We start from the raw sequence: 21,457 nt of genomic DNA, 5'->3' as shown, positions 1-21,457 counted from the left end.
TTCACTGGAGACCTACTGTTTGGTCCCGAACTAGAAACAGTCCTGGATAGGACTGCAGCAAAAAATAAGGGGTTCCCTCAAACCAAGAAGAGACAAGGGAAGGCGCCCTTTCGGCATTTCAAGAAATTCAATAAGCCAGGGGCAAAAAAGCACTGGGGTCAACAAAACAAGAAAGGCAAAGGTGAATTCATCCTCAAGCCTAATACCCAAAAGAACAAAAAACAATGACTGCCTTCAGGTGGGGGGCAGATTGGCGGCTTTCTCCCACCAATGGGAGGAGATAACAGAAAACAAATTCATACTGCGCACCATAGCGGACGGTTACGCAATAGAATTCTCCAACCGCCCCCCAACCAAATACTTAGCGACCATGCTACCCAAGGACAGCAATCAAGCAAAGGTGTTTCTAGAATCCCTACAGAAACTATTAGATCAGAAGGTGATTTGTCACGTTCCCCAAGAGGAGGAACAAAAGGGCTTCTACTCACACATCTTCGCAAAAAGAAAACCATCAGGCAAACTAAGGCTGATACTAAACCTCAAACCACTCAACCGAGGAATAAGATACAAGAGATTCAGAATGGAATCTATCTATTCAATTAGGAACATCCTACCGCAGGAGACATTCATGGCAACACTAGACTTACAGGATGCCTACCTACATGTCCCCATAAGGAAGGATCACCAAAAGTTTCTAAGGTTCGCAATCCAGGGGCCAGCAGCTACGCTGCACCTACAGTACACAGCTCTCCCCTTCGGAATCTCCTCAGCTCCAAGAATATTCTCAAAAATAATGGCGGAAGCGCTAAAAGGTCTAAGACAGGAGGGTATTGGAATAATACCATACTTAGACGACCTCCTGTTCTTTGCGGACTCAGCAGCAATCCTAGAAAACAACCTGCGCAAGAGTATGATCTATCTGCAAAACCTGGGATGGTTAATAAACGCAGAGAAATCGCAAATGATCCCAAGCCAGAGAGTAGTGTACCTGGGATACGTGCTGGACTCCAGATTGTCAAAAATTTTCCTAACAAAGGAAAAAGACGTAAAAATGACACAAGCAATTACGTCCCTGCTAAGGAACCATTCCACAACGATCAGGCACGGAATGTCCGTACTAGGACTGATGACGTCTTCCATTCCAGCCATCACCTGGGCACAAATTCACATGCGACCCTTACAGAACTACATTCTGTCCCAATGGGATGGCAGGCAAGCATCCCTAGAAAAATCCATTCTCGTCCCCGCCACAGTCAAACAAACACTCTACTGGTGGCTCAACCCACTTCGGGTCATCGAGGGGCGCAGATGGGCTCAAGTCAATCCAGTCAGCATCACCACCGATGCAAGCGCCCTAGGATGGGGAGCCCACATGGAAGGGCGGTTCTCGCAAGGGAAATGGACACCCAAATGGGCACAAGCCTCCTCAAACTTGAGAGAGCTGAAAGCTGTGGGGGAAGCGCTAAAAACCTTCAAGCCAGCATTACAGGGGAAGGATGTAAAGATACAATCAGACAACGCAGCGACAGTCGCATACCTAAACAGACAAGGGGGCACAAAATCCCAAAAACTGATGAGACTGACACAATCTATCCTACTGTGGACAGAAGTGAACATAAGATCGATATCCGGTATTCATCTAAAAGGAACAGACAATACAGTGGCAGATTTCCTGAGCCGGAAAACGATAAAACACACGGAATGGTCGCTAAACCAAACAACCTTCACTCAAATCACCCAGAAGTGGGGAATACCCGAAGTAGACCTATTTGCTTCCAGGGCGAACGCAAAATCTCCGATATTTTTCTCCCTGGACCCTACAGATGGCAACAGCGGGGTGGATGCTTTCAACCAAAACTGGAAATGGCATCTGTGCTATGCATTCCCTCCAACTGCCATAATCCCAAAAGTAATCCAAAAAATCAAGGCAGAGAAAACAACAGTGATACTAATAGCACCACACTGGCCCCAGAGAGCATGGTTCAGTCATTTAAAAAATCTCAGCATACAACCTCAGCTGACACTGACGGACCGCCCGGATCTACTGTCACAAGGCCCAGTCAACCATCCGAACCACAAAATCTTGAAGCTCTCGGCTTGGTTACTGAGAGGGTAAAACTCCAGAACAAAGGCCTGTCAGACAGAGTAATCAACACCATCTTAAACAGCAGAAAGCCGGTAACGAGAGCCATCTATGAGAAAATAAGGAAAAAATTTGCTTCTTGGTACGAAGACAGACCAATCTCCAACGGTGGGATAATTCCAATAGTTTTGGACTTCCTACAAGATGGTGCAGACAAAAACATATCACCAAGTACCCTGAAAGTACAGGTTGCAGCACTTTCCTCGGTCATGGATACTAGACTAGTGGAAGACCCGCTGATAAGACGATTCCTCATAGCTCTTAAAAGATCCAAACCAGCCAAATTGTACAAAACTCCCACCTGGGACATGGGCACAGTACTTAAGGGCTTTCTTTCCCCTCCGTTTGAACCTATCGAGGACAGCTCAGACAAAAACCTCACGTTAAAAACTGCGCTCCTTCTGGCCTTAGTATCCGCCAGAAGAGTGAGTGAGATCCAAGCTCTATCTTCAATAGAACCATACTGTCTAATACATCTGGACAAGATAATTCTCTCTCCAGATCCGGCCTTTCTACCCAAGGTCTCTTCTACATTTCACAGAACCCAAAACATCGTCATACCCTCACTTCCAACAACCATGGATAGTAGGAAAAGAAACATTTACAGCAAACTTGATGTAAGGAACACGCTCATAGCGTATCTCGAAAGAACAAAAGAATGGCGTAGAACGACCTCCCTCTTCATCCTCTATGCAGGAATCAACAGAGGGAAACAAGCTTCAAAAAGCACCATCAGCAGATGGATAAGGATGGCCATACAGATTACCTATAAGGCACAGAATCTCACTCCACCTAGTGAAATCAGAGCGCACTCAACTAGAGCCTGGGCAACCTCGGCCGCAGAGAAAGCAGGGGCAACTCCGGAGCAGATCTGCAGGGCAGCGACATGGTCGAGCTTCAGTACTTTCGCTAAGCACTACCGCATAGACCAGCTGTCTGACCAAGACCAAGCATTTGGTCGTAAAGTGCTCCAGTCTCTAACCCCACCCTAGTAAGTATTGCTTGATATATCCTCTCGGATGCTGCCCTGGAAGACGATTCGAGAAAACAGAGTTAGGTACCTGGTAACTCTTTTTCTAAGAAGTCTTCCAGGGCAGCACTAGTTTCCACCCTTGAAACAACAAAAACCAGGTACAGAGGGGGAGCTTGCAGCTTACAGGGAATTCCTTCGGTGCTTTAACATAACTGAGGCACACAGGTAAGAGTGTGAAATTTATAATGGTGGACTAATGTGTTTCCTGTTTTAGGGAGGAGGAGCCTATCTCTCGGATGCTGCCCTGGAAGACTTCTTAGAAAAAGAGTTACCAGGTACCTAACTCTGTTTTTTTTTTTTTTCAGGCCCCCCCCCCTTATTTTGTCCTGGTGTTTCAGCCAGTAACACACTTCTGATCTGAAGGTGTCTCTACTCTGGATGGGGAGTGACGGAGATACCTTTTGAACAGCAGCATTGTCACACTGTCAAAGCAGTCACAAAAACATTTTTTTTTTCTCCTTTTGGGATAAAAGTTTTACATAAATGAAGCTGACCATTAATGTAAGCACCCCTGCCAGTGTTAAATGTTGTGGTTTTTTTTTTTTTTTTTTTTTTTTTTTTTGTTTTTTTTTTTGTTTTTTTTTTTTGTTTTTTTTATTATTCCTGTAAACTGACACTTTTTTGCTGGACAGCTTGGTTTGTAAAGGAAGTTCAAAAATAAGACTTACTGGCTGGATCAACATCAGCATGCAAAAAACAGGAAGAACAAAAAAAGAATGTAGCCACCACATCTAAATTTGTAAGCTATATAATCATTTTTGTTTTTGGGTTTAATACCGCATTAAAGTGGTTCTAAGGGTAGATTAAAGTGATTGTAAAGTCACTTTTTTTTTCTATAAAATAACAAACATGTTATACTTGCTCTTTTGCAGTGGATTTGCACAGAGCAGCCCAGATCCTCCTCTTAGTTACATAGTTACATTGTAGGTGAGGTCGAAAAAAGACACAAGTCCATCAAGAGGGACTCTTCTCGGGTCCCTCTTCTGTGCTCCTGGCCCCTCCCTCATTTTGAATGCCCCCACTGCAAGCAGCTTGTTATGGAGGCACCCGAGCCGAGTCACAGCTTTGTGTGTCCATTCAGACATGAAGCTGCGGCCCGGCCCCAGCCCTGCCCTCTCTCTCCTGATTGGCTTACTGACAGCAGCGGGAGCCAATGGTGCCACTACTGCGTTTCAGACAATCCGAAAAGAGTCTCTGCTGGCCGAGACACTCGTGGACAGAGGTGGGGCTCAGGTAAGTATTAGGGAGGCTGCTGCACACAGGTTTGCATTAAGAATGCCTTAAGATTAAAAACCCTTCTGACTTTACAACCCCTTTAAAGTTGAGTTTTTTTGTTTTGTGTTTTTTTTTTTTTTTTTTTTAAACAACTTCCCTTCTCTGTGTAATAGTTTTGCACAGTTCAGCACGGATCCTCCTCATCTCAGGTCCCCCTGCTGGCGCTCCTAGCTCCACTGTGCTGCCAAGTCCCCCAACAGCAAACTGCTTGTTGTGGGGACACCTGAGCATGTGCACTCCCGAGCTACTGCTCTGCATGTCCATTCAGACACACGGTGCCCCTTACTTCTCACTGGCTGTGATTGGCAGCGGCTCCTGCTGCTATCCCAGCCAATGAGGAGTTAGAGTCCCTGGAGAGCTGAGACTTTTGTGCAGATTGCTGGATCACGATGGGACTTGGGTAAGTATTCAGGGGGCTGCTGCACACAGCTCAAAACCTTGAGCCTTAAGAACCAATTTCAAGGGGGTGTGTGTGTGTGTGTGTGTGTGTGTGTGTGTGTGTTTTTGTGTTTTTGTGTTTTTACCCTTTTTTTAAAATTTTTTTTTATAACCATTCTCTACATTAAGGTAACATAACATAACATAACCTCCCAATATCCGCTCCTCTTAACCTTCTCCCCCACTTTCCCGAATACTTACCTGGCTCCTCTTTCACTCCAGAGCTATGCTCGAGAGCAGGATCACTGCTTTACCTGGCTCCTCTCAGGCACAGAGGCAGCTGCTGGAGCCATTGGCTCTTGCTGCTTTCAGTCAAATCCTATGAGGGAGTGGAGGACTGGGTTGAGACACGCTGTGTGCAACTATGGACACACACAGCCCAGCTCTGGGGCAAGTGCTTGCTATGAGGGCAGAAACAGAAGTGTAAGAGCAAACCGTGGCAGTGGGAGACCCCAGAAATGGAGGTTTCACTCTGTTCCAAACTGGAACAGAGCAGGTAAGTATAGCATGTTCATTTATTTAGTTATTTTTTAAATAGCTGAGCCTTTGCAACTACTTTAAATCTGCTGCCTCTGGGGAAAATCCCTCTCCAGGTCATTTATATACATTGAAAGGATTGCTGCAAACTTTCTGTTTATTCTCGTTCAGTTCTGTTGAATCTGATACAATAACTTCCTATTTCCGGAGTGATGTGTAGGAGGGTCTGTTTTAGTGATCTAATCAGTCCCAGAGTAATAAGAGAAGCACGTCTTGTGGGAACAGCAGTGAGTCAATTACATGAGCAGGAAATGTAATCTCCGCTACGGAGTACCCCCAATTATGATATGGTTACATCTTTATTATGGATATGGAAACATCTTTATTTTTATTTTTTTTGGGTGAGTTTTAGCAAATCTTAGTTGGCTGCTGATTCAAATATAAAGTCAATTTGTATTCACATTAAGGCTTTGTGTACACTGCTGCTGGTAAACGGACATTTAGGAGCAGTTGGGCGTTTTTTTTTTTTCAGCTGCCCCTGAACTCTCCTCTGTTATATTATCAGTACATGTACACAGGGTCGTTTCTAGGCAGTTGAGTTTAGAAGCGTTTTTTTGGAAAACAAAAAAAGAGTTATAGTTTCAAATGAAAGTTTGTTTCATTTTGAAATGCCAAATGCCTGTAACAGCTTGTAAACGCAGTAACTCGCATTTAAGCTGCGTTTCGTTTACAGGCCTTTTTTAATGTAGATACATTTTTGACTATTTGGTAAAAAAATAAAAAAGGATTCTAAACGCAAGCGTGGCTACACACGACATGTAAACGTGGCAAAACGGGCGTTTCTAAACATCGGTAACTATCTGTCACGTTAAATCATTCAGGAGAGGTTTCAAAACGTCCCATGTACATTCAGACCCCTTTCACACTGGGGCGGTTTTCAGGCGCTTTAGCGCTGGCAATAGCCTCTGCTAAGCACCTGATAACGGCCTCCCATTCATTTTAGTGTGACTTTTCACACTCGGGCGGTTCGCTTGCGGGACGTTTTGAATAGTCCTGCAAGCAGCATTTTTGGGGCGAGTTGGGAGCGCTGTATTGAGCGCTCCCAAAACGCCCTGCCCATTGGAATGAAAGGGCAGCGCTTTTGAAAGCACCACAAAACGGGAGTTTTTAACCCTTTTTTGGGGTTATAAGCACCCCACTAACGGCCGAAAAGCGGCGCAAAAGTGCCGCTTAAAAACGAGCTGAGCTTTAGCGCTAACGGCCGGCACTTTCAGTGTGAAAGCACTCTTAGCCTAATGGTGCTTTCACACTGAAAGCGTTGGCTGTTGGCGCTAAAGAACCACTTGTTTTAGTGGGCCTTTAGCACTATTTAAGCCCTGCTTTTCGGACGCTAGCGGGGTGCTTTTAACCCCCAAAAAGGGGTTAGAAACTCCTGTATTGCAGCGCTATTCATTCCAATGGGCAGTGCATTTTGGGAGCGCTAAATAAATATTTAGCGCTCCTAAAGCCCCAAAAATGCTGCTTGAAGGACTTTTCATAATGTCCTTCAACTGCTTTTTGTTTTTGTTTTTGTTTTTGTTTTTGTTTTTTACAATTTTTTATTTATAGATTTTTTTTTTTTTATTATTATTTTTGCAATTCTTTCTTTTTGGGAAGGGGGAAGTGGATGTTGTCAGTGTTGTTGTGTGGTGTGCTTTTTTGTTTTTTTTTTTTTGTTTACAGTTTTAACTTTTAAATATTTTATCACAATTCTTTCTTCTTCCTTTTTTTAAATCCTATGAATGCATAAATAGACAGGAGACATCGACTCCTCTCCATTCATAAACTAAAGCATCATAAACACAGATTACGATGCTGAGTTATGTATGGACAGAGTCAGTGATCTCTGTTGATTCAGAGAAGGAAGGAGCCGGTATATATCATATTTTCCAGCTCCTTCCTCCGCTCTCCATCCTGACAGATCTGGGACTGGGGGGGGGATACTGGTGGAGGACAGAGGGGGGCAGAGGAGCATGGAGGGGGATCAGAAGAGGACACGGGGCGGGGAAAGGAGGAGCACAGGGGACAGTCAGGGGTGATCTGTGTGTGTGTGTGTGTGTGTGTGTGTGTGTGTGTGTGTGGGGGGGGGGGTTTACAATCGCCGATCTCCTCTCTGTATTGATTTCAATAAAGCAGCTGAAAGCTGCGGGGGAGGTATGTAAGTGGATGTCAACTGCTTTATTGAAATCTATACAGGGAGATCGGTGATTGAAACTGCCCCCACCGCCGCACTGATTACCCTTGACTGCCCAGGTATCGGATTAAGCATCAGAGCATTTGCACGAGTACAAATATACATGCAAATACTCAGTATCAGCATTGGTGCAACCCTAGTTTAGATTTTGAACCGGATCAGAAACGTAAATCCTGTTTGATTTCAGTGTATCCAGTTTGTGCTATTTCCATCTGATCTTTAGCAGATAATCTTTTGCATGTGATATTGCTTACAATTCTTATGAGAATAGATTTTATTGTGCTAGAGAATGATTAGCACTTTTGTGTATCTATCTCTTGCTGTTTCAAATTATAATGTGTTCTAACAATTAATGACAGCAGGTGGCAGTACAAGCCAACAAAAGCTGACAAATCTGTTGCCATTCCAGAAAAACAACAAAGTACAGTATCCTATGGAGCGCATGGAATGATGTCACATATTTAACAACAATTCAGATGTACATGTCTTTCTCCCAGTGTTATCTCAGGCGTATAAGGAGCCCTTCATGTACATGGCAAAAATGTGCCCACTGCAACAAGAATCCAGCAGGTTCCTGCGGCGGCCAGATTCACAGGGGGATGTGGATACAGTGGTGAAAATAATTATTTGATCCCCTGCAGATTTTGTAAGTTTGCCCACTTACAAAGAAATGAAGGAGCTATAATTTTTCTCATAGGTATATTTTAAATGATGGAGACAGAATATTAAGCAAAAATCCAGAAAAAAAACACATAAAACAAATGTTATAAATTAAGTTGCAGTTCAGTGAATAAAATAGATATTTGATCCCCAAGCAAAACATGACTTAGTACTTGGTGAAGAAACCCTTGTTGGGAAGCACAGAGATATGTTTTGGGTCATGCTGGAAGACCTATCCATGACCCATCTTCAGTGTTTTGAAAGAAGTTTCTCATCCAAGATTTTACAATACATGGCCCCATCTATTGGCCCCTCGATGCAGAAAAGTCAGCCTGTACCTTTTAGCAGAGAAACAGCCCCAAAGCATCATGTTTCCACCTCCATGCTTGACAGTAGGGATGGTGTTCTTGGGGTCATAGTCAGCATTTTCCTTCCTCCAAACGTAGCGAGTCGAGGTAATGCCAAAGAGCTCAATTTTGGTCTCATCTGACCACAGCACTTTTTCCCAATCCTTCTCTAAATCGTAATGTAGACGGGTGTAGACGGGTAGGCCGCGCACCCCATAAAGTAAATGAAAAATACAAGAACCCCCTGACGGGGCTTTAAAGCAGCCAATGAGATGCAGTATAATAGTTGAAAAAATTTTCCAATGGAAAATTTTTTCAACTATTATACTGCATCTCATTGGCTGCTTTAAAGCCCCGTCAGGGGGTTCTTGTATTTTTCCTTCTCTAAATCGTTTCGATCAGGGGTCTCAAACTGGCGGCCCTCCAGCTGTTGCGAAACTACAAGTCCCGTGAGGCATTGCAAGGCTGACCGTTACAAGCATGACTCCCACAGGCAGAGGCATGATGGGACTTGTAGTTTCGCAACAGCTGGAGGGGCGCCAGTTTGAGACCCCTGGCATGACTTTACATGTGCCTTCTTGAGGAGGGAGACTCCATGTTTGGAGGAAGAAAAATGTTGACTATGACCCTAAGAACACCATTCCTACAGTCAAGCATGGAGGTGGAAACATTATGCGTTGGGGCTGTTCTCTGCTCAAGGTACAGGCTGAATTTGTGCCAATGGATGGGGCCATGTATTGTAAAATCTTGGATGAGAACCTTTTTCCCTCAGCCAGAACACTGATGGGTCATGGATGGGTCTTTCAGCATGACAATGACCCAAAACATAGCACCAAGACAAGAAAGGAATGGCTCAAAAAGAAGCACATTAAGGTCATGGAGTGGCTTAGCCAGTCTCCAGACCTTAATGCTTTAGAAAATTTATGGAGGGAGCTGAAACTTCGAGTTGCCAAGTGACAGCCAAAAAATCTTAAGGATTTAGAGAAGATCTGTAAAGAGTGGCCCAAAATCCCTCCTGAGATGTGTGCAAACCTGGACACCAACTACAAGAAATGTCTTACCTCTGTGCTTGCCTACAAGGGTTTCTCCACCAAGTACTAAGTCATGTTTTGCTTGGGAATCAAATGCTTATTTTATTCACTGAACTGCAAATTCATTTATAACATTTGTTTTATGTGGTTTTTTTCTGCATTTTTGGTTGATATTCTGTCTCTATCATTTACAATACATTTATGGTAAAAATTATAGACCCTTCATTTCTTTGCAAGTGGGCAAACTTACACAATCTGCAGGGAATCAAATAATAATTTTCCCCACTGTAGTTGTGGCCGCTGGGTCAGTTTAAAGCAATGACAGGCTGACGGGGGGTGCAGCTGTTCACTTGTGTTCAGGTGTAATGGCACATGAAGCAGTTTACCTATGGGTAGGGACAGATGAGCCCCCCTGAAAGCAATCTGAGATGTTTAGAGTCCGCTATAGCTGCTGTATCTTATCTGTGTATTTATCCCTTTTACAATGGCATTCAGCTTTAGGTAAATTGGCACAAACAAGAACGCCAAAATTTTGTCTGGTCACTGAGGTTTAAATTACAACTGTAGAAGAACAGGTTAAAGCGAAACTAAACCCAGCAATTCAACTACTTCCCAAAGTTGTTGAATTCAGAGCATGCCATGAATGATGTCACAGTTGATTGTGATCTCCATCAAACTATCAAATAGCTGGTGTCATAACTTATCACAGGTGCAGCACAATGGCAACTGCAGATCAAACAGAGGCTAAGATGGCAGCTTACTTGGTTATAAATGAAAGGAGGGTATAGTTCTACTTTAAGAGTCTGATGGGTGCTGAACTCTGCATTGGCACTACGCTTCAGTTTTAAAAGCCACACTAGTAAGAATACTTGCACACCTATTTGTCCAGAGAAACTGCGTGTACGTTTGTTCTTTGCAAATGGGGCAATATCGAATGTTCTCCTATTTCCTCTTCTAGTCAAATGTTGTTCATTCATAAAAAAAAATTGTGAGAAAATACTGCATTATAAAAACGTATTTTCTTGTGGTGTTCAGCTGCATCTGGTGACCATAATGCGGTATTTTGCTGATCCACTCCATTTTTTGAATGAATAATATTTGTCCCGTAGAAGAAATAGCCTGAAAACATTTGATTTTGCCCCATTCACACACAACAAACGTACCAGTGTTTTTTTTTCTGGACAAATAGCTATGCACTTTTTTTTTTATATATACATACACTAACTAGTGTAAACAAGGAGTTCTGTTCTGCACCATTACCCCCAGTGGGTACTGTTAGTATGAGAACGTTTCTAGGTACATGCCTTTTCACTGAGATGTAGAGCAGCCAGACATTTGCATGCAGGAGTTTGGCTGCACTTTTCATTGAGCACAGTGATGGGAATCCTGACTCTTGGCTATACATTATACATAGTTACCAAAACTATGTAATATAAGGAGGGACCTTAAAGCGGAATTCCACTCGGTTTTGTGTTTATTAAAAATCAGCAGCTAAAGTGTAGCTGCTGACTTTTAACACACACTCTCACCTGTCCCACGATCCAGCCATGCGGCATCCCTTGGTTCTCTCCCTAGATTCTCTTCGGTGCCGGCATCACAAGTGGGTACCCGTGGGTCGCGCTTTCTCAATGGCCGGGCAATCTTCTGGGGCCTGTGACGTGTCCCAGGAGATTGCAGGGAGGGGGAGAGGAGAAGTTCCGCTCGAGTCCCATAGGCGGCCCGAGCAGAAGTGGGACCTGGGAACCTGTCAATACCAGGTACCCACTTTTCTTAAATAAGATTTTTGAAAAAATTATTTCAAAATTCTGCCTTAGTGTTACTAAACCCATAACAGTAAAACCGGTCTGTATATGCAGTAAAGCATGCTTGTTATACTCGCTCTGAAATCTAAGGGGTTAATCCTCTGCATTGTGGAAAAAAGGCTCTCTGATCCTCCCCTTTCACTGTCCCCAATCCATCTCCTGATCGTACAGAGCCTTGAGGGCACTCTGCACATGCTCAGTTTTTGTGTGTATTGCTAGATGGGTGTTTTTTTTAAAGGGGGGGGGCATGTGATCAGCACAGGGCCAATCGGCACTGTCCAGACAGAGGGTCAGGGGTCTTCCGTATTACAGTCAGAGCAGAATGAAAACTCCTCCTACAAGCTTTAACCAGTGCTCAGCCAGACACTGATAGAAGTCACAAGACTGCTATATACTGCTGATGATAAAAAGGTATTTAGCAGTTTATATTTACTAAAATTTCCATGTTCTGTGTACTGTGGGAGACCAGATATAGTGGATGAAGTCCTGGATTTAGTAACACTTTAAATAAACTAAACTGACTAAAAATAAAGATTGGCATCCTTGATTCTGAAGCACAATATTCCCAAAGCACACTTTCCTGAAACTAGCTGTAGATTTATGTAGGTGCTGCAGCGGCCACCGGCTGGCAACCGAAGACCTTCCAAGCGAAAAGTATGTCACCAGCACACCAAGGTTCTCCAGAATGGGTCCAAAGCTTTCTGTAGCAATCACATCATAGTTACAATAGACATTTCCGAGCTATGCAGGACCCCTTCAATTGTCACATGCCTGATGAAGCGGTCCTGTGTGGCTCTTAAACGTCGCTATTGTAATTGGGATGTGACCGCAAAATAAAGCTTTGGACCCCTTCTGGAGATGCTTGGTGTCCTGGTGACATACTTTACACTTGTGTTTCTGTTCCTGGCAACAATTTCACAAAATCCGTAGAGTTACTCCCTCTCTGGCTGATGAGCGAGGAGTTACTTCCTTGCGAAAGGAAAATGCTGCAGAATGTCACTCACCAGCAAGGGAGCTATGTCTTGTTTATCCATCTAGCAAGGAAGCAAAACTGTGTTAGCAGGTGAGTATTTCTGTGCACCGTATGACAGGATTTTTAGTGTAACCACAACCTTTTGTGTATTGAGCCTCATTCAGAGCAAAGATCTGATGCAGTTTCTGATTGTATTTATCACATACTTTTCTTTCTGTCTAGAGATGGCTTCAGTTAACAAGAACGGGAGCAACTCACGTTTGCAAAGTCGGAAACCACCTCATCTTTCCATCACCATCCCTCCCACTGAAGGTGCCGGAGACCATAAACAGGCTCAGGTATGACAGCAGTAACTATCATAGTTTGTCATGTAAAAGTGGTAGCCCAATCAGAATAAAACAGACATGGAATATTTTGTTATCTACCTTATTAACTTCTACTAATGTTAAAGGTTTGATATGCCAAATAAAATTATTTAGTGTTTAATAATTTAGTGTGTGTGTGTGTGTGTGTGTATCATATACAAACATGCACAGGTTTGTTTTACAGATTAACATATAATACACAATTTAAAAGTTTCCGGAGCATTATAGGTTACAGCACGGTTGTCCAGTTCTGGAAGGGCATCTATTGACACCCTCCCAGAATCGCACGCACCCAGAGCGATCTGTGATTGCTGTGTCCTTCAGACACAGCTGATCACAGATCGGGGTAAAGAGCTGATCACGATCTAAACACACTTGCCGAATATCGGCATTCCTTTCCACATGCTGTCACAGCCTGACTTACATAGTTAGTCAGGTTGAAAAAAGACATTTGATCTAGTTCAGTCCATCTAGTTCAACCAATAAAAGGGGGAAAACATTTTTTAAAAAATCATACAATCCCATATACACAACCCTATACCCACAGTTGATCAAGAGGAAGGCAACAAAACCCAGCAAAGCATGCCTGATCCCCCTAAACCCTCAAGTGTAAAAGGGGATAGCTACACTAATAATCAGGGCACTGATCATTGGTGTCCTAAATATCCATGCTGCTCCAACAGTGCCCATCATTGCTGCCTATCTGTGCTGCCAATCAGTGCCTCCTCATCAGTGCCTAAATATAAATCAGTGATGACAATCCTAAATACATGTCTGTACGTGATCAAAATATACAAATATGTGATCAAAAATAAAATGAATGGATATCGAGATGGCAATAAAACAATAACGTGCTGTGAATTAAGTGATAATCAAAAGTGAGTCCAAAGTTCCTATAGACGGATATGTGAATCCCCCTTTAGGGACCCCACTCACCAGAAATGGCAGATCCTCAGCTCTTCTATCTGGGATCGCATAAGTAGACAAACGCAGTCACTTAAAGTATTGCAGTTCCTTGAATGGCTCAATCAATAGATGCTTGATGGCATGAAGGATATCGAATTCCACCGGTAAAGAAAGAAAAGGTGATATAGTGAAGTACCGCTGGGCAACTGGATGGCACGCACCAAAGTGCTACTTACAAGATGTAGGCAAAAAACAGGCTTCCAGAGAGAACTTCCACGATCGCCGCTCGTATGGCGTGCGTTCCACGGAGGCAGGAAATTGCGTCACTGGTTCTGTCGTGAGCCGGAAGTTACATTGACGCGTTTCGCCCTTCCTCCAGGGCGTTATCAAAAGACCTTGCTAACAACCATTTTGTTGGAGTCTTCAAATCATTGGTCGAGTAAGATCTGGATAAACTTGCTGTACGACCAAAGAGACGCAAGAAAGATTTAGAGAATGGCTTAGAGTTATTGGAGAAGAAAAAAATGTAGTCATTAGATCAGCTGATAAGAGGGGGGGGGGGGGGGTAGTGATACTTAACAAAATGGACTATTTGGAAGAGCTGAATAGATTGGTTGGAGAGCAGGAAAAAAGGATGTCTTTGATAACGCCCTGGAGGAGGGGCGAAACGCGTCAACATAACTTCCGGCTCAGTGACGCAATTTCCTGCCTCCGTGGAACGCACGCCATACGAGCGGCGATCGCGGAAGTTCTCTCTGAAAGCTTATTTTTTGCCTACATCTTGTAAGTAGCGCTTTGGTGCGTGCCATCCAGTTGCCCAGCGGTACTTCACTATATCACCTTTTCTGTCTTTACCGGTGGAATGCGATATCCTTCATGCCATCAAGCATCTATTGATTGATCCATTCAAGGAACTGCAATACTTTAAGTGACTGTGTTTGTCTACTTATGCGATCCCAGACTGAAGAGCTGAGGATCTGCCATTTCTGGTGAGTGAGGTTCCAAAAGGGGGATTCACATACCTGTCTATAGGAACTTTGGCCTCACTTTTGATTACCACTTAATTTACAGCACATGTTATTGTTTTATTGCCACCTCGAATATCCATTTATTTTATTTTTGAATCACATATTTGTACATTTTGATCTCGTACAGACACATATTTGGGTTTGTCATCATTTGATTTATATTTTAGTTGCTAGCACTGCATTTATCCGTTTTATCACATGTTGACGTTTTTAGCACTTTTTTGTGCAGCAGCTGCAATGGTTTTTACTTTTTAATCACTTTGCAATCAATTTCACTTCAGCGCCAGTTTTTTGCAATATATATCCTCATCAGTGCCACCTATCAGTGTTCATCAGTGCAGCTTCATCAGTGCCTCCTCATCCTCTGCCCTGCTCACTCCATCCTTTGCTCCATTGACCACATATGTGGTACTTGGATAAATCCTGTCTCGGGGTCTGATGAGGAAGCCACAGCTCTTCACTGTAAACGGCTGCAGTGTCTTCCTCAAACCCTGAGACAAGTACGGTATACCGCGGCTGGGGTGGGACAAATTTAGTCTTGCCTAGGGCAGCACAAAACCAAAATACACCACTGCTGATAACTTCCTGTACTTCCCTGTGCACATGGAAGGGTTAGGAAGTGAGGGAGGCGTCTGTGTTCTTTGTAATTCATCAGAAATTAAGAAGGCAGGGCTGACACCAAGTGTTTTGGAATTCAGAGCCAAACGTACACTGTGCTGTTATGTTAAGTAGGAGCACACTACATTTCTGGTACATCAACAGTTATTTTTCTGAAGTGCAGAGTGTTTAAATTGATAAAACATGTGGAAATAAGCAGGAATTGTAGAAATGTATTAAATATAGTTTTTGGGTTTTTTTGCCTTGACATACACTTTAATACAGGTTTGTTGTCTTGTTTTTTTGTTTTGTTTTTTTTCCTCTGCAGACTTTGACCAAACCAGTGTACCATAAAAGCGTAAGTCTTCAGGAACCTCAGCGAACAGAAGAAGGAGCCCCAAATGAAAGGCCTGGCTTCAGAAGACAAACTTCACTTTCCCAGAGCATAAGAAAGTGAGGAGGAAATCCTATTTCTATTGTGCTAAAAGAATTTACAGTGCCTTGCAAAAGTATTCACCCCCTTGGCATTTATCGTGTTTTGTTGCCTCACAACCTGGAATTAACATGGATTGTTTGAGGATTTGCATCATTTCATTTACAGAACATGCTCACAACTTTGAAGTTTTTTTTTTTTTTTTTTTATTGTGAAGCAAACAAATAGGACAAAATAACACAAAAAGTCAATTATGAATAACTATTCACCCCCCCAAAGTCAATACTTTGTAGAGCCACCTTTTGTGGCTATCACAGCTCCAAGTCGCTTTGGATAAGTCTCTATGAGCTTGCCACATCTTACCACTGGGATTTTTGCCCATTCCTCCTTGCAAAACTGCTCCAGCTCCTTCAAGTTGGATGGTTTGCGCTTGTGAACAGCAATCTTTAAGTCTGACCACAGATTTTCTATTGGATTGAGGTCTGGGCTTTGACTAGGCCATTCCAACACATTTACATGTTTCCCCTTAAACCACTCAAGCGTTGCTTTACAAGTGTTGCTTTAGCAGTGTGTTTGGGGTCATTGTCCTGCTGGAAGGTGAACCTCCGTCCTAGCCTCAAATCACACACACAGTGGCACAGGTTTTGCTCAAGAATATCCCTGTATGTAGGACCATCCATCTTTCCCTCAACCCTGACCAGTTTCCCAGTCCTGACTGCTAAAAAAAAACATCCCCACAGCATGATGCTGCCACCACCATGTTTCACTGTGGGGATGGTGTGCTTTGGGTGATGTGTTGGGTTTGCGCCACACATAGCATTTTCTTTGATGGCCGAAAGGTTCAATTTTAGTCTCATCAGACCAGAGCACCTTCCTCCATACATTTTGGGAGTCTCCCACATGCCTTTTCGCAAACTCAAAATGTGCCATATTGTCTTTTTCTGAAAGTAATGGCTTTCTTCTGGCCACTCTGCCATAAAGCCCAACTCCTATGGAGCGTACGGCTTATTGTTGTCCTATGTACAAATACTCCAGTCTCTGCTGTGGAACTGTGCAGCTCCTCCAGGGTTACCTTAGGTCTCTGATTAATGCCCTCCTTGCCTGGTCTGAGTTTTGGTGTGTGGCCGTCTCTTGGCAGGTTTGCTGTTGTGCCATGTTCTTTCCATTTGGTTATGATAGATTTGATGCTGCTCCTAGGGATCATCAAAGATTTAGATATTTTTTTATAACCTAACCCTGACTTGTACTTCTCAACAAAATTGTCCCTTACTTGTTTGAAGAGTTCCTTTTGTCTTAATATCAGTGTTTGGTTAGTGGTGCCTCTTGCTTAGGTGTTGCAGCCTCTGGGGCCTTTCAAAAAGGTGTGTATATGTAATGACAGATCATGTGACACTTAGATTGCACACAGGTGGATATCATTTCAATAATTATGTGACTTCTGAAGGTAATTGGTAGCACCAGAGCTTTTTATGGGCTTCATAACAAAGGGGGTGAATACATATGCACATGCCAATTATCAGTTTTTTATTTCTGAAAAATAGTTTTATGTATATAATTTTCTAATTTTACTTCACCAACTTAGACTATTGTGTTCTGATACATCACATATAATTCAGATAAAAAAAAATTGAACTAAAGGCTGTAATGTAACAAAATAGGTAAAAAGCCAAGGGGGTGAATACTTTTGCAAGGCACTATATATCTATGCGCTAAGGGAATTTTTTTTTTCTTTTTCTGCATTTCTTAGATGTATATGTGAGCTTGATTAACTTAAAGGGGGCCTTCCACTCCCCTAGGTAAAATCTTGCCCAATTCTACCTTCTCTCCACCACATACAATCGGAAAACGCTTTGCATTCATTGAGAAAACACAAGGCATTATCTTAATGGTATAATACCATTTACAGCGTCCACAGAGGCTGATTGTATATCGCATGCACACCTGCATTGTGTCAAGCTGGCCCAATGTAACTAATGCAAAATATATCATCCCTGGCATTTAGCTTTATTGCTGCACAAACCTATTTACCAGCCAAGTAAATCCCATCTTTCTGCTGCATGCCCGGGCCGTCCTGCCATTTTTCTTTTTTGCATCAGCTGCTGGCTATCTTTCCTGGTACTTGCATCCCCCCCACCATGAATGACACGACTCCAGATCTCGTGTACGCGCAGACCAAAATCTGGTGCTGTGATGTACATGGAGCAAGACTTTGCATGATTTCTGTGCTAAATGAAACGTTAGCCTCTTGGAAAGGGTGACCTGGGTGTCCCAGGAGGCTGCAGGAGTGGGCTGTTAAGTCATTTTGCACATAAGTGAGAATTGAAGAGCTCCTTGGCATTTATTTTCTAGGAGCATGACGGGCATTGCAGCCAATAAAAAGCTAACTACAGAATGGTCTGTAACAGTAGCTGTTTATATTCAATGCAGCAGGTACTAATCATGGCATACCAGCATATTGTAGATTCTTAGATCTCTATAACTATTCATTGTGATTGGTTTGGTGTCACATGATCACGTAAGGATTGATGACAGTTGTAGCAAATAGATCTTTAAAGGTTTGGCGTTTTAATTTAAGGCTGCTGTCAAGGTAGAGGCAACTTCACAAGGACCTTCAGAATGCAAAGTATGTTGAGGTGTAGGAGTGCTGGGTGCAAAGAGTGTTTCGGAATTGAAAAGGACCATGTCATTCTGTCATTTAGCTGTTTGTATGTGGGTTATCCCCAACCTCAGCATACGTTTAGCTTTGTAGTGTATCCAGCTATTAGTGAAAATAAATCATTTTGTAACTACTATGAGGTTTGACTTGTCACCAGTATTGTCCATAGGCTCCTGATCTTTTACCCCATTACCAGGATGCCTTTTTTTTCTGCACTCTGCATGTCAGAACATCCCTCCACACACCTAATAACAGGTGACTGGACAACTAATGATGAACTTAGAGGATTTTCAGCCTTAAAGTGGCTGTAACCCCGGCTGTGTCCCGTTCTATGTTGTACAATACCTGGCTGATCCTGCCTGTTTCTGTCTTCCCCTCTGTAAACTGACCACGTTATCATGGCTGCTAATCTCTGCTAGCATAGTCAGTTTACGTGCCTCCATCATCCAGCCATCTCCTTAGCGTCTCTGCATCCCCCCCCCCCTCTCCCTGTCTCTTCAGTAGTCTTTATGAGAGCCGATTTCCTCCCCGCCCCCCCTACAGCTGAGATAGAGCAATGCTATTTCTCTAAAGCTACTCCTTCCCTCCTCTTTGTTAACCAGTTCCCATCAGGCCTTACTTGGAACTCCCAAACATTATATATTTTTTTTAGCAGAGACCCTAAAGAAAAAATTGGTGGATGTTGTAATTTTTTTTGTCGCACGGTGTTTGTGCATCGTTTTTTCAAACGCAATTTTTTGGAAAAAATACACTTTTTAATGATTTTTTTTTTTTTTTTGCACACAAACACTATATAATACCCAATTTTTTGTTAACCACTTCAATATTGGGCACTTTTCCCCCTTCCTGCCCAGGCCAATTTTCAGCTTTCAGCGCTGTCGCACTTTGAATGACAATTGTGTGGTCATGCAACACTGTACCCAAACAAAATAGTTTTTTTTGAGACCGCTTTCTTTTGGTGGTATTAAATCACCACTGGGTTTTGTTTTGCTAAACAAACAAAAAAAAAGACCAAAATTTTGAAAAAAGGTTTTTTTTTGTGTCTGTTATAAAAATTTTTCCTTCGCTGATGTGTGCTGATGAGGCTACACTGACGGGCATTGATAGGCTGCACTGATGAGGCGGTACTGAAGAGGAGGCACTTATATGCAGGCATCACTGATGGGCATTGACAGGCATCACCGGTGAGCATCACTGGTTGGCACTGACATGCATTAGTGAAGGGGCAGATTGCCCCTGTGAGGAAAGCTGCTGATCGGCTCTCCTCTCCTCACACGCTGTCAGTGTGAGGAGAGGAAAATTGATAACTGGCATTTCCAATTCACACTGTGATCAGCTGTGGTTGGACATGGTAAAGAACCTGTGTCATAGGCCCTTTACCAAGATCAGTGATGCAGTGTGTCTGAGGGATACACTGCACCACGGATCGATGCGCTGCACGCCCTCGGAGGCACACACAAGGGGCCCGTTCTGTAGGACGTCATGTGACATCCAGTCAGAACGGGAAAACCCCCACCTGGCCATCATTCTGCTATAGGCCAAACAGGAACGTGTTAAAATATAAAAGATGATGGAGCTCTGGGTAAATAGATACCAAACATGGCACTTGCATATGCCCGTGGAACGGCACCAAGCTACTGTACCTAAAATTTTCTATTAGCTATGCTTTCAAAGCCTTTACCGGTTACCAGTGTTACCAGAGTTAGAGGAGGGCTGGTGCTAGAATTATTGCTCTCGCTCTGACGTTCGCAGCAATACCTCACGTGTGGTGGGATCATCGTTTAAATATACGTGCGTGACTTAAGTATGCATTCGCGTTTACACGTAAGCATCGGTGGAGGGGACGCTTTTTTAAAAAAAAAAAAAATATTTTATTCAAAACTTTTTTTCAACATACTTTTTTTGATCAACTTTATTGCTTTCACAAGGGATGAACACTCGACCAGCTCATCCTTTCTTCAACCAATCCTCCCCATCAACTGATCCTTCCTTACTTTGATCCTTCCTGTGATTGACCGATCCGTCCCGCATTTGATCCACCAATCCTTCCTTACTTTTAAGTGGATGTAAACCCCATTCGTTAAATCTGATTTGGGCACGTATATCTGAAGTGTTTACTTATCTCTCTCCAAAGCCCTAAGTCCCTTGTCTTTCTACTGCTATTCTGTTATCAGCATGATAACTTTTGACAAGTTCTCCAACACAGGAGATAAAAGCAGCTGGAAATTTGTGTCGGGGAGGTAGAGAGCTTGTCTATTCACAATACAGCTCTGCAAGTCTCTTCGTTCCTCTGCCTATGTGGAGGGGGTGTGTGTGCCTTTTCTCCAATCAGCTCACAAACCGTGTATGCTGACTCCATTCCCACTGCTGAAACGGGAAGAAAAATTTCTAACACAATGTGCACTTTTCTGCAGAATGTAGAAAGCTGAAGACAGCAGATATACATGTAAAACTTGTGTAGGGAGATTTGTTTCATCTCTGTGTATCATCCGAGGCTGTTCACTGGGTATATGTGAGGGTTTACATCCACTTTAATCCTTCCTGCAATGGATCCGACTGATCCTTCCTGCAATGGATCCGACTGATCCTTCCTGCAATGGATCCGACTGATCCTTCCTGCAATGGATCCGACTGATCCTTCCTGCAATGGATCCGACTGATCCTTCCTGCAATGGATCCGACCGATCCTTCCTGCAATGGATCCGACCGATCCTTCCTGCAATGGATCCGACCGATCCTTCCTGCAATGGATCCGACCGATCCTTCCTGCAATGGATCCGACCGATCCTTCCTGCAATGGATCCGACCGATCCTTCCTGCAATGGATCCGACCGATCCTTCCTGCAATGGATCCGACCGATCCTTCCTGCAATGGATCCGACCGATCCTTCCTGCAATGGATCCGACCGATCCTTCCTGCAATGGATCCGACCGATCCTTCCTGCAATGGATCCGACCGATCCTTCCTGCAATGGATCCGACCGATCCTTCCTGCAATGGATCCGACTGATCCTTCGAGTCCTTCCATCGATCGATCGACCTTAATCCTTCCTGCGATCG

General features: G+C 43.3%; 1 protein-coding gene across 1 annotated transcript in view; it reads left to right on the top strand.

Moving 5' to 3' along the window:
• Window positions 1-21,457, top strand: part of RHBDF2 (rhomboid 5 homolog 2) — a gene marked incomplete in the record, with an annotated part of 177,679 nt that overhangs the window by 95,924 nt on the left and 60,298 nt on the right. The window contains 2 exon segments of the mRNA XM_073606201.1: window positions 12,635-12,750; window positions 15,637-15,761. Coding sequence (XP_073462302.1) covers window positions 12,637-12,750; window positions 15,637-15,761 — 239 coding nt within the window.

The sequence above is a fragment of the Aquarana catesbeiana genome, linkage group LG12 (genome assembly GCF_042186555.1).
Source record: "Aquarana catesbeiana isolate 2022-GZ linkage group LG12, ASM4218655v1, whole genome shotgun sequence".
Classification (NCBI taxonomy): Eukaryota; Metazoa; Chordata; class Amphibia; order Anura; family Ranidae; genus Aquarana; species Aquarana catesbeiana.
This window is presented reverse-complemented; position numbering and strand designations above follow the sequence as displayed.